We start from the raw sequence: 14,703 nt of genomic DNA on the forward strand, positions 1-14,703 counted from the left end.
GCGCGCCGTGCGTCATTTTCTGACCTAGGTAGGTGCTACCGCGGGCGCGAAATCGTCGATGTGGGCGTGAAAATACAGCGCTCGCAGAGCTGAGGCGAGCGAATCGCGTGCAAAAACGCACCATGCGGTTCACGCTTGGCTGTTGCGGCGTGTAGCGAGCTTGGGCACAGCGAGTGAGGAGACGAGCGCGAAGCTTTACGTGCTCCAGAAAGGACTGCTTTGCGACACGGGGGTTAAAAAAAGCAGAAAAAATCACGAATTTCTTCACGCGAAAGTAGGAAAAGAAATAAACGAAAACTTTTTTCAGCGCTAAATGTTTTGGTCTGTGTTGGTTCATACGAATTTCGGATGATACCAATATTTTTCGCAGTCCGGCGAGATTAGTATCATCAAGATTTTACTGTATCAGCGTGCGGCAATGTGCACGGGCTCGGGCATGCCAGCTACTAGTGTCTCAAGTGAGCGGCTGTTTTCGGTATCTGGTAAAGTGGTGACGAGCAGGAGGTTGTCACTGCTCCCCAAACATGTCGAGCAGTTAACCTTTCTCCATGTTAACATTTAAGTGAGTGCAGACCTTAACCTGTTGAGTGCAATGGTATTGTGTAATTCCTAATTTTACTTTGTGTGATTTGTTGTGCAATAAAGTTGCAGTTTTTGTGTCTCTAGATGGTGAAAACATTAATTTTACAAAAAACAATAAGTATTCGTATTCGAAAAATATTCTATTCGATTCGAACTTTGTTTTTATTATTCGAATTCGCTTCGAAATTAAAAAATTGATATTCGCACACCCCTAGTTGTAAGCCTTCAGCATCACCCTTATCATTTGAGGGCACGCTGCAGTTACACACAGTACGAGATTTCCTTTAAAAATACATCAACATCCGCAAGGTAAGCTAACATATTTTTGGCCTTGACAATTGCTTTGTCCTATAGAAAGTGCGCTAGGTGCTGTGGTATGTGTTTTGTGTACAGGTCCGAGAAGTGTCCGAGTCTTTCTGGTTCGAGTTATCTACATTCAATGAGCACAGGGTGTACAGAGAGAGCCCCTCTGCATCTAGCACAATTTGCACATGGTGTACCATTTCAATGGGACAATCCGAAAAAGAACTGTTTCAATGTAATTTCTAGTTGGAAAACAAACTGTATCCGAATGTGCCTTTTCACACGGAAACTTGCTGCATAAAATGTGGCTATCCTTGGGTAAGTACGTTAGTCTCCAAACATCAGAACAACACCCTACTCGTTACATAACAAAGAGGTGAAGAAAACGTATCCTGATATTCATTTTACATGTTCACATAAGTGGTGGCTTTCAAGCTCAGGTGATGGGCTCTGGGGAGAACAGATAACGCAATTTGAGCCTTGTACCTCTCTGCCTATCTCACCTATGTCTGGCTTCTCCACACAGCTTCCTTGCTGTACAGAAATGACAACGTACTCGCAACTGCTTTGCAGAGAAGCCAGAGAGACGCACATACTAGGATGAAAGTTTTTGCAAAGCCTCTGGAGCAAGGGATCCCTAAAATGAATTCATTGACTCAGTTCGAATCACGTGTTATCTCATTTCGTCACAGGGAGAAAAGTTGAAGGCCTTATCTCATACTTAAGCCTCCTAAGAAGTCCATTACGAACCACTCACAACACAAACTACAGCTCACAAATTGAACTGCAGCTGAAACCTTTTACTAATGAAGGCCCTTCGACGCGAAAACCTTCGTGGCAATGAAACACTGTCCTTAGTGGTTGCTCATGTGATTATTCAATGTGTTTGGCATACCTACACAACAAAACATTCTAAAAGCTCAGTACCGCACTGACAAAGGTTGTTGACACGACGAAACCAGCTGATAAACCTACAAGCACCCAGCTTATCATAACTCTGCACTGTTGCAACCATTTCTGTTGATATCCTAGACATTGAAGGATTGGGTAGCAAGAGCCAGCAACAATGTTTTCATTCTAAACTAGTAGTATACAGGAATTCGCCATCATGGCAGAATGCCTCCAGCTAGCTGATATACCACACTCAAGCCCATCGGAGGCTGCTTTTTCTGAAGATTACAAGTTCCAAACCTCGTTAACCCTAGAATAGCTTTGTTCACTTTTTTAAATTTTGTTTTGTTTTGTTTTCAATTGTAAACTTGTTGGGCGGGGTTTGACTTTATGGCCTGGTTGGGACTGTCAAAGGACACCTTCAGAGAATGAAAAAAAAAAGCACAAGGTTTCGGCAATTTAATGGGAGTTCAATTGCCAAAAAATTGATAAAAGCATTATGGGTTTGGTCACTCTGGTGACGATGAGAGCAAAATAAGCCTGACACAGTGGAGGAGTATGGCCTCATAGCAGTTTGGACTCAAGACGACGCCTTTTTGTTTCTAAACATTCTGAACACCATGAACAAGTGGCATATAGCAACACACACACAAAGAGGACGGATGAATGCACTGTCCTTGTGAACAAAATGAGTAACTCGGGGAACAAAGCAAGGTTTGGAACATGAGCAGGGAGGAGTTCTGCCCTGCATGCAGCACTGCCACTAACCTTCTTCGACGCCAGTGACGATGGAGGCAAAGTTGTCGTCGAGCAGGATCATGTCAGCTGCTTGCTTGCTTACGTCGCTGCCAGATATACCCATGGCAACACCTGGAGAGAGAACAGACCGAAAGAAAACGGGGGGGACATTGGGTTACAGGCCATTTTGTGCGCTTTTTTTCATCAAAACTAATAACGCAAGTGTTTGCTTTTGCACAGATTCCAGATCTGCACTTATTGAAGGTCAACCAGGCCTGGAAATCGCTATTGTTAATCACACATTCTTTACAGAAACAGTACAAAGAAATACATTGTGCCACAACTCATTAAGATATGCCTAGCTGCTAGGAAGGAACGCTGAACCCAATGGTAGGAGTGCTATTTTGATAAAACCATTATGTGCAATTTGAGGACAGTTCAAAGTTTACCGTTACAGATGTGGCTACCCAAAGGTGGGAATTCAAAATTTTAAGGCAGAAACTACAAACTTTGCTGCTACCATTGTGTACTTTGCACGTTCTGCTTTCTGACGCAACAAAACCGCCGTGCTACACGATTAGAGACGCAGGATATATCACTCCCACAAAACTCGCAAAAAGGTCAAAATTAATCTTTCCAGGACAAGCAGGAGAACAAATGTTGATCAAACTGCAAACAAAATGGAACAATGGCAGGCATGGGTATACGTTTAAACAGGACGCAATTGGCTGAATGAATATAAGTATGCGTAAGCATGTTTCAGCACTTGGAACTACAAGACCTAATTACAACCTAATGGCTGTGGCACTGACTGCGTGCAGCAGCCATGGACACCTTGCATACCTATCTCTTTGTAGCATATGCTTGACAAAAAAATCTGAGCTCTTAGTGCATCGTGTGAGCAGGTGCAGTGTTGCTATGGCAGAGCATTCATTGCTCCACCCAAGCTCAGCAACAGGTGAGGCTCGAAGGCATGACCACACCCAAGCAACCACTGGACGCCCGTCAACCGTCCATCGTACGTCCATTTTAGAGCCGTAGGACATACCATGTATGTCCCTGGGACGTCCGGATTTAGCACTTCTGTACGTCCACTCGGACGTCCAAAATTGGATGCATTGCGGGCATTTAGTAAAAATTTACAGAATCGCAATTGTTGTTACAACAAGAAGCATGTGGTCCTTCAACGAATACTACACCACACAACACCAACGCACTACCGGGCAGATAACTATACGCCTTTCAGTCGCGTGTGCTTACGCCACCGCCACAATTTTTCCTGATGTAGACAGGCTAAAGTAGCTGAACAGCAAACTTGCTGCTTGCAGCCAGCCTGCTCGAAGAAATGTTCCGCTGACGAGGCATATCGACCCACTGTGCTGCTTCATCAGTAGGACAATCTCGCATTCTGTTCAGTGCTGTCACCAACACAGCAAGCCACAGTTGATTCTTTTGCGGCAGTCTAGCGTAGTTATTCTTTCGCTTAACTGCCAATCAAAACAAAGCCGCATCTTTGTGCAGATAGAAATCTAGTGGCATCGGTAAGGCCCTTGCAAACCACTGGCGGTGCGGCAGTGGCACCCAAAACCACATTGCCACTATCCTCATCCCGAGCTGTGGCTGTCGCAATCATCGGGATAAGCGCTCACCAATGTCGGCCTTCTTGAGGGCGGGCGAGTCGTTGACGCCGTCGCCGGTCACGGCCACAATGGCGCCCAGGCGCTGGCAGCCCTCGACGATGATGAGCTTCTGCTGGGGCGAGGTGCGGGCGAACACGATCTCGGTGTGGTAGCGCAGGATGTCGTCCAACTGTTCAGGGCTGATGTCCCTCAGTTCCGAGCCGTGGATGACGGCCGCCTTGGCGTCCCGGGGGTTCACCTCCTCCACGGGGACGTTCAGTCGCTGCGCAATGTCCTCCACGGTTTCGTTGCCCTCGGAAATGATTCCAACAGCCTTGGCGATGGCCTTGGCAGTGATGGGGTGGTCGCCCGTCACCATGATCACCTGCGGCGGCGGGAGGAGGAGGAGGACAATGGCTACGTGGTCACTGGCAGCTCCAAAGACAAACCTGCCTTTAGGCGAGACAATTCGCCCTTATTTGCCTAAATTTTGTACCTAAAGGAGAAATTCAGCCCGCAAGTCAAATGGCTGCTTGCTAGAATGAGCACCGACTTCCACACCCTCACACCACTTTAAGAATGAAACCACTTTTTCAACCCCTCCGTTACCAGGAGCAGTATACATAATTCCACCAAAGTTCAGTATGAGCTGTACTACTAAGTGGCAAGGACGCATTCTAAGTCTGCCTTCTAAGCCTTCTGCCTTCTAAGTCTGCCTTCTAAGTCTGCCTTCCAAGAGTGCAGAAAACTGCCCGCAGTCCAATGAAGGTCACCGGTGGGGGACACAATCCTCGTAGCAACAAATCCTCCCCCTTGCGGTGTACCTTGATGCCAGCGCTGCGGCACTTGGCCACGGCATCGGGGACGGCTGCACGGGGAGGGTCGATCATGGAGACCAGACCCAGGAAGCGCAGTCCGGTCAGCGGGAAGTTCTGTTCGTCGGCATCGAAGGGGTAGCCCGGGGGGTACTTGTCGGTCGGCAGCTTGTAGTCGCAGAAGCCTGGTGGGCCACACAGGCAAGGGAAGGGAGGGACAGGCACTTGTCATGCATCACTCGCAAACAGCCGGTCAGGCACGACACAAGGCTACAATACGCCACTTTCACAAGCTAATGTAGCAAAGCAAGTTTTGACTCAAAATGGGTGATCTTACGAAGTAATGATATGGCCATGCTATGAAGCAAGTTGAGGCAACTTGGTACTCAACTGTGGAACACATTTCAGTGCAAAGATAGATGAAGAGTAAGCAAGAGCAAGGGACAAGTGCTTCTTTCGTAGTGTTTGTCTATCTTCAAGCTGCAATGTGTTCCAGAGCTGAGGCAATACATTGTGGACGTACGGAGGGATTGACGACCTGGGGATCTGTGGGCCGAAATGTGGTTGACACGAGAATTTGTGCCCCTATTGGAAGAACCAAACCCACAACTTCATGCTCAGCACCGCAATTAATGCATTATCGGTTTAGTCAGCACTAGCCATAAGTGTAGCCCTTGATTTGCTCTAGCTAGTTCCTACCCCATTACAAGAGTTCATTAAAAGTGGTGCGAGCAGCTCTATAAATACATCATGGATTTGGATATGGCTTCTAATTAGGTTGGCTTTGTACATCTAAGTAAGCGTCGGCAAGTGGTTGCCACAGGGCCCCTTGGCGAGTGTTTTTAAATTAAGCCACTGATGCATGTCTTGACGACAACATCAATGATGAACTGCAGCACAGATTACATCTTTGTTCCAGTAACTATGTAATCAAACTTGTCAGGGCTAAAAGAGGATGGCAAGACAAAGGGTGGAAACATGCAGTGATAAGCATTGCGCATTGCTGCCTGTTGCTGTTCCAATTTTCTCTGCACTTCTGAAAACTCTTACAAGTAAGCAACCAAGAATTTGCGTCAGCATCCAATTATGGGCTGTAATCACAGGGTATTACAAACTTGTCAGATAATTCTGCCCATATAAGGCACATGTCGAGATATCCGTCTTCAATGAAACAAATCAAGCAGCAGTACAGCGATGGGACGGTTATGGCACTGCCAACTTTCCTGCACACAAACTGCTAAAACCACCGAATCAAAGCTAAAAACATCCGAATTTCATACTGACACAAAGGCGGCCCCGTGCACAACGGCGAAAAAGCAAGCCAGCGGCCCCGGCCCTTACCAATGACTCGTTCTCCGAGGCCTCCCAGTTCAAGGTAGGCGTTGTTGAAGGCCTCCTTCATCTCCTCGTCGAGCACCTTCTCCTTGCCGTTGATGTAGATGGTGGAGCAGCGGTCGAGGATACGCTCGGGGGCTCCCTTCATGAGGAGAATGTAGCTCGGGTCGTCGGGGTCTTCGGTCTCGTGGACGGTGACCTGCATGCGAAGCCCCGTCGGTCCCCGTCACACAAAAGGCTCTTCCACCAACCATGAACTCCTCTCCTCACAAACAACTTCAGTTACCCAGAGTTTCTTTCCTCACATTTGTGCAGGTTTTAAGAGGGGACTTGTTTGCAAAATGCACACAGATCAAGCACTGCCTACAAGAGCTGAGCCCATCCTTGTGCATTGAAGGGTTAAGCAGCTAACCCTACAACTGTACAACGGAGTGGGACTAAATCTACTCATCATGATCACCATCACCATTATCAGCCTGTCTACACCCACTGCGGGGCAGGGGCCTCTCCAATGGTTCTCCAGTTATCCTGGCCCTGCGCTAACTGCGACCAATTTATCCCTGCAAACTTCTTGATCTCATCTGACAATCTAACTTTCTGCCGCCCCCTGCTACGCCTGCCTTCTCTAGGGATCCACTCTGTTGCCCTTAATGACCAACGGTCGTCTTGCCTTCGCATTACATGCCCTGCCCACGTCCATTTCTTATTAATTTCTAATAATATGACCTTAATGCGCGTTTGTTCCCGGACCCACTCCGCTCTCTTCTTGTCCCTTAATGTTACACCAATCACTTTCCGTTCCACTGCTCGCTAGTCGCCTTCAATTTCAGTTAAACCCACTTAGTGAGCCTCCAAGTTTCTGCCCCATAGGTGAGTACCGGTAAGATGCAGCTGTCATACACTTTCTTCTTCAGCGACAATGGTAGGCTGCTATTCATTACCTGAGAATGCCTGCCGAATGCACTCCACCCCATACCTACCTTAATTATCTCTGCCTCATGGTTGGGATATGGGGTCACTACAGTTGAACCCCGTTAATACGTTTTTCACCAGGCCGGGAAAAGAAAACGTAACAGCCAGGAAAACGTAAGAGTGAGGAAAGCCATGAAAATGGGCCGGCGTCCAACTAGCGTCGTAAAATCACCTCCTATCTAGAGCTCCATTGTTGCCGACTTGGTTTCTGCCCGTTCTGCCAAATGTAGCAGTCTTTTTTTTTGCATTTTTGATGTGAACATTTAGTGTTGCCAAGAGCAATTAAGACGGGCATCAAGTCATGTTAGTCGTCGTAAAATCACTGTACTACTCGCTCGCCGTCACCCTACTCGTGAAAGTCGACAATGTAATCAGGCGTCGTGAAATTCCCGTACCGCTCGCTTGCTGTTCCGACCGTCTGTATGGGTGGTGTAGAAAGTGCAGTGTGTAGAAGGGCGGTGTAGAAGGACTGGCGCAAGTGACGGTATGGCTGGTGTAGAAAGCGCCGACAGTAGCAAGGAAGGAGCAGCAGACAACTCGTCGAGACCGATCTCAACGCTACCGCAGCGCCACCGCCTGGTCGGCGGCAGCACCGGCCCGTGCCATGGTACTGGGAGGCCACGCTCTATTCCAACTGACCTAATCTAAAAATGCTGCATGGCACCATTACAACAGTGCGGCGGCGCTAACATCACGCACTTCCGGCGTTCCGAAGTGAAACTTCTGTTGTAAGCTCAGTGATGATCATGATAGCCCTTTCGACGGATGGCCATCTAGTGACGGCCTCTCCAACTCGCTTGCGGCTTCTTGTAGCCAGTTAGTAACAAAGCCTGGCCAAGACTCATCAAAAGCCAGAATGGTGGTGCCCAAGCCGCTTCGGAGTGTCAGGAAGCGATGCATTATAGAGGAACGGGCCCACAGTTGCGACGTTACCGCGGGGTTCACAATACGTTATATTCTATGGGAGCTGTGCCGGGACCGATGGCACATAACGTAACAGCCAAGAAAACGCAACAGTGAGGAACGTAAGAAACTGTACTTGGCTATCATGATAAGACAGCAATATTGCAAACTGCAGCAGAATCTTGTTGGTAAGACCCCAGCTGATTCAAAGTTCAGAATGATACAAATAAGAAATGTTTCCTTGATCGGCTAAATTTCGGCCATTACGAACACACTCTGGAGCCGCAATAAATGATACGAATCAGCGAGTGCTTCTGCAGTTAAAATGTGGCCTCCGAAAATCGCCCCGACTCACGACCTACTTCCTTTCAAGACAAATTACAATGCTGCAATGACAACTCTATGACAGCGCCACGTTTGATCTCTGTTACTGCTGTAGATAATTAGTACTTGCAGTTTTAACGTCTAATTACGCGAGGCCATCACTCTCCCGGTCGTTCGGTGGCCAAAAGGGGTGTGGGAAAACAGCTGTAAATTAAGTTGCCATACTAATTTTCTGCTCGCATGTCCACCCCAATAAGCCGATAACCTCCGTAAACTTCATTAAGCTCACAAGTACGCTAAACAGACTTGAAAACGATCGCAATTTAATATCGCACCTATTCGGCCCGGGCTACAGAGTCCATGCAGTTTCGGCTGCCTACCATGAAGATGCTGTAGCTCTTGCTTGCACTTTTTCACACTGAGGGCACACAGCAGCTTAACAATTACCACTACCGCCTCTTCATCACTTGTTTCGACGAGTGCACTGGCGAGGCCAAGTATTTAAGCGGCAGAAGCTGATCATCCACATGTGAAGACCATTCTTGGGCATAAAAAGTGCCCCCACACAGTCCATTTCACACGCAGTAATTGTACAACTTTTTTCCCACTACCAAAGATCTGAAATGATGAAATCCTCCCAGCAATGGAAAGCTGCAATGTTCCCAACACACCCTTAATGCAGTAAGGCTGACTACAGCAAACTTGAAGGCAAGTCCCTCGCCGATACGCACATAAACGTCCTACAACTACAGCAAACACGAAGGAAAGTCCCTCGCCGATACATATGTAAATGTACTTGTAATTCTTCCCGTGTGCCCAACTTTTCAGACAGAGAAAGGGAGCGAGAAAGACGTACGTGGTACTTGTTGGTCGAGTTGAAGGGGATCTCGCAGACCTTGGGGTTGCGCTGCCGGTAGGCAGCCACACTGCCAATGGCCAGCTCCATACACTTGAGGATAGCAGATTCAGAAGCGTCGCCCGCGCAGTCGCGTTTCAGGATGGGGACATTCTCCTGGCCGGCCTTGAACTCGGCCCTGCTGCAGAGGCAGCAGTTACGAGCCAGAGCCTTCCACCCGGCAGAGGTCTTGTCATACTGAACGCCTGCACACAGCATGCCAAGGGAGAACGAACACGACGGGTCAGCCCATGCTGCGGGGATCTCTCAATTCTCACTCGGACAAACGCCTTCCTCCTAAACGGCCAGCGGAAGAGTTCAGCAAACATCTGCCTTCAGGGTCTTCGAATTAGAAAATATCACACTCCACAGGTCAACGTCAGGACCAATGCTATTCATGAATAGCAGGGCAGCTTGCCAGTTTGCTAAGGAGAAGATTGCAGAATTTTTAAATTTGGACTTGCGTGGAGGAAGAAGGGCTGGCCTGTTCTTTACCCTGCCGTCGGTCATGTGTAGTGCTTACACGTGCCACTCTAAGATATGAGGCTCTGTCTTCCGAAGAACCAATCTCTTAAACGAAGGGCTTGTGTATCCCTGCCCTCGCTCTAGCAACCCTCTGCTCAGATGCAACTTAAAGTAGTAAGTGCCATTGAATCTGAACCTCATTCAGGATAAAACTACACTGACGTTATCAGCAAATTCAAAAAGCACAAAAAGGTATCAGTGACCAGTGGAACACAAAAGATCTGCACATGAATGCACATCAGATTGTGTTATATGAAGCTGAAATAAAGGCGCGGCCAAGTTTCAAATCAGGATTACGGTCATTGCACCACACGTGAGGCACCCATCCCGTGCCAATCTTCTATCCTTTTGGAACCAAAGTGTTTTTGTGGGTTCAAGCTCATTTCTGTGTTCACATTTCACTTTTTGTTGATATTACCTTAGTCGATACTACTAAGTGTAAGCACAGCAACGAATTTGCACGGAGCGAGCCACGAGATGAGTTATGGCTGACGACGAAACCGCTCCAGCAGGCTAGAAAACCAGGCCACATCAAGCATCGAATTGAACACAGGCATCGCAAATCATTAAAAGCCTTTGCTGCACTGTCTTGGGACGTTCGCGGGCAGCAACGTACCCGATTGATCTTCCGTGGTGTCAGCCTCGATGATCTGGTTGTCAAACCACATGTGGGCAACAGTCATTCGGTTCTGGGTCAAGGTGCCAGTCTTGTCGGAGCAGATGGTGGAAGTCGATCCGAGGGTCTCCACAGCCTCCAAGTTCTTCACAAGGCAGTTCTTGGCAGCCATTCGCTTGGCAGTGAGGGTCAGACACACCTGGCAAGGGGAAGAGAAGGGAGGGGGATAGATGAAGCCGCACACCCATCGCAGGAGAGGGGGAGGAGAGGGGGAGGGAGCACACTCACGGTGACAGTGGCGAGGAGACCTTCGGGCACGTTGGCCACGATGATACCGATGAGGAAGATGACTGCGTCCAGCCAGTGGTAGCCCAGGATAAAGGCGATAACAAAGAAGGTCACTCCCAGGAACACGGCCACTCCGGTAATGAGGTGGATGAAGTGAGCGATCTCGCGAGCGATGGGCGTCTCGCCCATCTCGAGTCCGGAGGCCAGGTTCGCAATGCGGCCCATGACCGTCCGGTCGCCCGTGTTGATCACCACACCCATACCCGTACCTGTTGGCAGGGGGAAGGGGGACACGAGAACCGTCCCGTTACCACCACAACTACCACCACCCCCGGGAGGGGATAGGTTAACAATTGCGGAAGAAGGCCCTTCAATGCCCAAAACTATTTTTCTTAGGAATGTGAGAAGTTTTTTTATGATCTAAAAGGACTTCCAACATCACAAATATGGAGTGCGAAAAAAATTTGGTTCATTAGGACGGACACTAGGACACACGGGGCACTGGGAAACACTGGGAAACCCATATATCACTTTAACAAGAGAGCTATCTCGATCACTATGATTCATGGGTCAAGTGAACGTAAATTTTGTATTGCTATCATTTGTAATAACAAACAAATTGCAAAATTTCAGCTACCTGTCACTAGCCCATTGAGCCACCTGGGCTCAATGCGAGTTGAAAAGCGTAAACAATATTTTTTTTAGCACACGGAAGTACATGCTGCCCTCTCTTCTTTAATTTTTGAAGGTCCGGGATCAAAGGATTAAATGCCTTGTGGCCCTCAAAGAAACATTGCTCCCACCACTATGCCCTTCAATGACAACTGCAAGCCGACAGTTTTGTTGTCCAACTCAACTGAACACGCGAAAAGATGTCACTGCTGTCGACATCGGCCAAAAAGGGAGCGCTCGAGTCTGGACGCGCGAGGAGAGAAGCGTACCTTCAACACAGTTGGTGGAAAAGAATGCCAAGTTCCTCGTCTCCAGGGGGTTCTCATTGGTGAGCTCTGGCGAGCGCGTCTGGGGCTCAGACTCTCCGGTCAGGGACGAGTTGTCCACTTTGAAGCCTTGCGCTTGGATGACCCGCATGTCGGCAGGGATGCGGTCGCCACCCTTCACCTCACACACGTCGCCCACCACTACCTCCTCGGCCGGGAGGTTCAACTTCTGTCCATCACGGATCACTACGGCATACTGGGGGCACACAGAGGGCACAGGGGAAAGGGGAACGCCGCCGTCAGCACAGTCTCTACTACACATCAGCGCAAGTTATTTGTTAGTTTGCATTCCTCACTGGGCATTCACAATCTAGTGCGTCAGCACGAGTTAGTTAGGCGCAATCCACTTCCCTGTTCAAGGGGCCCTGAAACACATGCGTCAAGCTCGTATTTGCAGGTGTGTTTCATAGCTACACTTCCACTACCCACTGTATCATAACGGGGTGGGAGTTGGGGAAGAAGATTGTGCCAAGGAAACCGCAGGTTCTTCGCGTTAAAAAAATTCTCAGTTGCTTCTCGAAGCTTGGACACATACTTTAAACGTTAAACTGATGCCGCGGTTATTCAATGTTTACATGCTGCTTTGGGGTGTGCAAACGAACAAGTTTCTGGTGTAGCTGCAAATGCCGCTTCCAGTGTTCCAGTGCACAGTAAGTGCATCGCAAGTAACTTTCGCCCTCCTTCAAAAGGCCCGCCACAGAAGTGAAAGTATCAAGTGCAAACTGGGATTTGACGAGAGCTACGTGGGGGCAATGAGTTGGCTGCGGATTAATTTAGGCCACCTGAGGAAGATGCTGACTAGTTTATATAATAAAAACCCGTTAACAAAGACATCGTTATTAATACGTGCAGTTCATGCTCTGTTATTATTGGTTGTACTGCACAGAATACAATGCACAGCATGTGATATGAATCAACACGTTAGCTGAATATCCCACTAACTTCCAAAATTAGTCAGGCTGCTGGCAGGCACTAACAAGTGAATAAAAGGACAATGTTACAATTTTTAACTGCTGGTAATCGCCAAATTTTTTTTTCTATTGGTAATGTGATGAACAATTAGGTTGGTCCTCTTACCAAGCCACCCCCCTTAAGCATTCAATGATGAAGAAGAAGAAGAACCGAAATTCTTGCATCCGCAAAGCATGCACACAGTGCACAATGCACACATGCGCATATGCACACTACCGATGGAGGTGGAAACAGCGGGGAATTTTAAAATGACCACTAAACAGCATTAGAAGTCTAGTGAAATTTTATCTGAAATTCTTATGCGAATTTTCTTTTTTAGTGTCATTTTTTCTTGCATTCTTGTGTGTATCTGAACATTTACAATCACAGTTGTATGATATGTAGTCTTGCGTACATCTCAATTTTTCTTCAGCCCTGCATGCTCTGCCACATCATTGCTTGTGAATTGCTCGTAATTTTTATATTGGACCAGCCACTAGCCCTCGCAGCTACCAGTCCAAACACTGTTTTGTACATAATTCGTGTTTTATGGAACAAAGTTTCCCATTAAAAAAAAACGGTGAAATGACAAGCATGCGCTCGCATGGAGTGATGAAGGCAGCACTCACCTGTGGAACCATGTTTTTGAAAGACTCCATAATTTTTGAACTCCTGGCTTCTTGATAGTAGGAGAAACAACCTGTTACAATAACTACAATGGCCAATACTGCACCCAGGTACAACTGCAAGAGAAAGGGGGGAAAAAAGACAAAACATTTGAGAGAGCGCTCAAAACACAAGGGAGAGTAAAGCAAAAACAGGAGGCTGCATTGCAAAAATAAGCTTGTTAAGGCAGACGCAATATCTTCAATGGTCAGACATGGTAGCGGGCATACCTTGCTAGGAACTGACTCGACATAAAAAAAAAAATTGCAGGAACTCCCCACTGGGAATTGTTGGATGATCCGCAAGCGTTCTTTAGAGCCACTCATCCCCAAACTTGCACCCACATATCAATCCTGTTTTTCCTTTTGCATTCTTTTTCTATTTTGTTTTTATTTTTTTCAGCTTGAATGAATGTTAACCATATCCGATACGTTTATCCACATCCCCCGTAGGCTTCGCCACGTGGCTCATGTAGAGTCACGAGACTTCACTGCCATACAAAAAATCACTCCAGAAAGCCAACTTGACAGGGGCCAAGTCACTGAACAGCGGGCTTGACTGCTATACAGAGCCCCTTAAAGTTGCCTCCGTTTCCATACAGAAATGCGCTGCTGTGACATTTTTCTTAGAGCAGCATAATTATATCAATGTGCGGAAGCTCCTAGGGCTTTCACTAAACATTCCGCATCAATCTATTGATAGATATCAAGCGCATCATGTTATGCGTTACATACTGATTTCGGCGGGGCTGGGGTGATGGGGCTGACTTATGTATTAAAATGATATACACAGGGACGAGCCACATTTTATTGCTAAATGGCTCGCTGCAAGCAGGCCACACATTTGAGCGTAAATGCGTAGGGTGAATGAAACAAGCTTTACAGCCTGTGAACCATGAAGCCGTGCCTAACTAATGGAGTGGCCGAACACCTGTTACAAGCACTTTGTTTCAGCACCGAACTCATTTCAGTTCATTCCACAGGCTTTGATAAGAAAAACATGAGCGAAGGGAATTTTTTCCTCTACTGGAAGGCAGCCCCTCCAATGCACCCATGTCATGGGCACCCGCACATCAGCTGCCACTTTCGGATGCACCCCTCACTTGATCGATCTTTGCGGCCCAGGCATCAGAGCGCGAAGGGATGAGGAAGAGAATGGAATATTTTTATTGAGCATTCTAGACGGGCCAGGGGGCCCAAGACAGTGGTTCCTTCTTTACTGGAGCCCACATGCAGTCTGCGCCGCCTGTGCTCTGGCCACCAGCTGAAGCTGGGTAGGCAGA

General features: G+C 47.7%; 1 protein-coding gene across 6 annotated transcripts in view; it reads right to left on the reverse strand.

Moving 5' to 3' along the window:
- Atpalpha (sodium/potassium-transporting ATPase subunit alpha) overlaps window positions 1–14,703 on the reverse strand; it is a 136,469-nt gene that overhangs the window by 15,974 nt on the left and 105,792 nt on the right. For all 6 annotated transcript variants that reach the window (XM_077708041.1, XM_077708044.1, XM_077708042.1 and 3 more), the window contains exons 5-13: window positions 13,385–13,498; window positions 11,748–12,000; window positions 10,807–11,075; window positions 10,519–10,717; window positions 9,339–9,583; window positions 6,290–6,482; window positions 4,958–5,133; window positions 4,164–4,518; window positions 2,545–2,646 (exon numbers count right to left, since the gene is read on the reverse strand). In XM_077708041.1, coding sequence (XP_077564167.1) covers window positions 2,545–2,646; window positions 4,164–4,518; window positions 4,958–5,133; window positions 6,290–6,482; window positions 9,339–9,583; window positions 10,519–10,717; window positions 10,807–11,075; window positions 11,748–12,000; window positions 13,385–13,498 — 1,906 coding nt within the window. The remainder of the gene's footprint in view (window positions 1–2,544; window positions 2,647–4,163; window positions 4,519–4,957; window positions 5,134–6,289; window positions 6,483–9,338; window positions 9,584–10,518; window positions 10,718–10,806; window positions 11,076–11,747; window positions 12,001–13,384; window positions 13,499–14,703) is intronic.

This window comes from Haemaphysalis longicornis, unplaced genomic scaffold, assembly GCF_048455015.1.
Source record: "Haemaphysalis longicornis isolate Haplotype H1 unplaced genomic scaffold, Haemaphysalis longicornis Haplotype H1 scaffold_4, whole genome shotgun sequence".
Taxonomy (NCBI): domain Eukaryota; kingdom Metazoa; phylum Arthropoda; class Arachnida; order Ixodida; family Ixodidae; genus Haemaphysalis; species Haemaphysalis longicornis.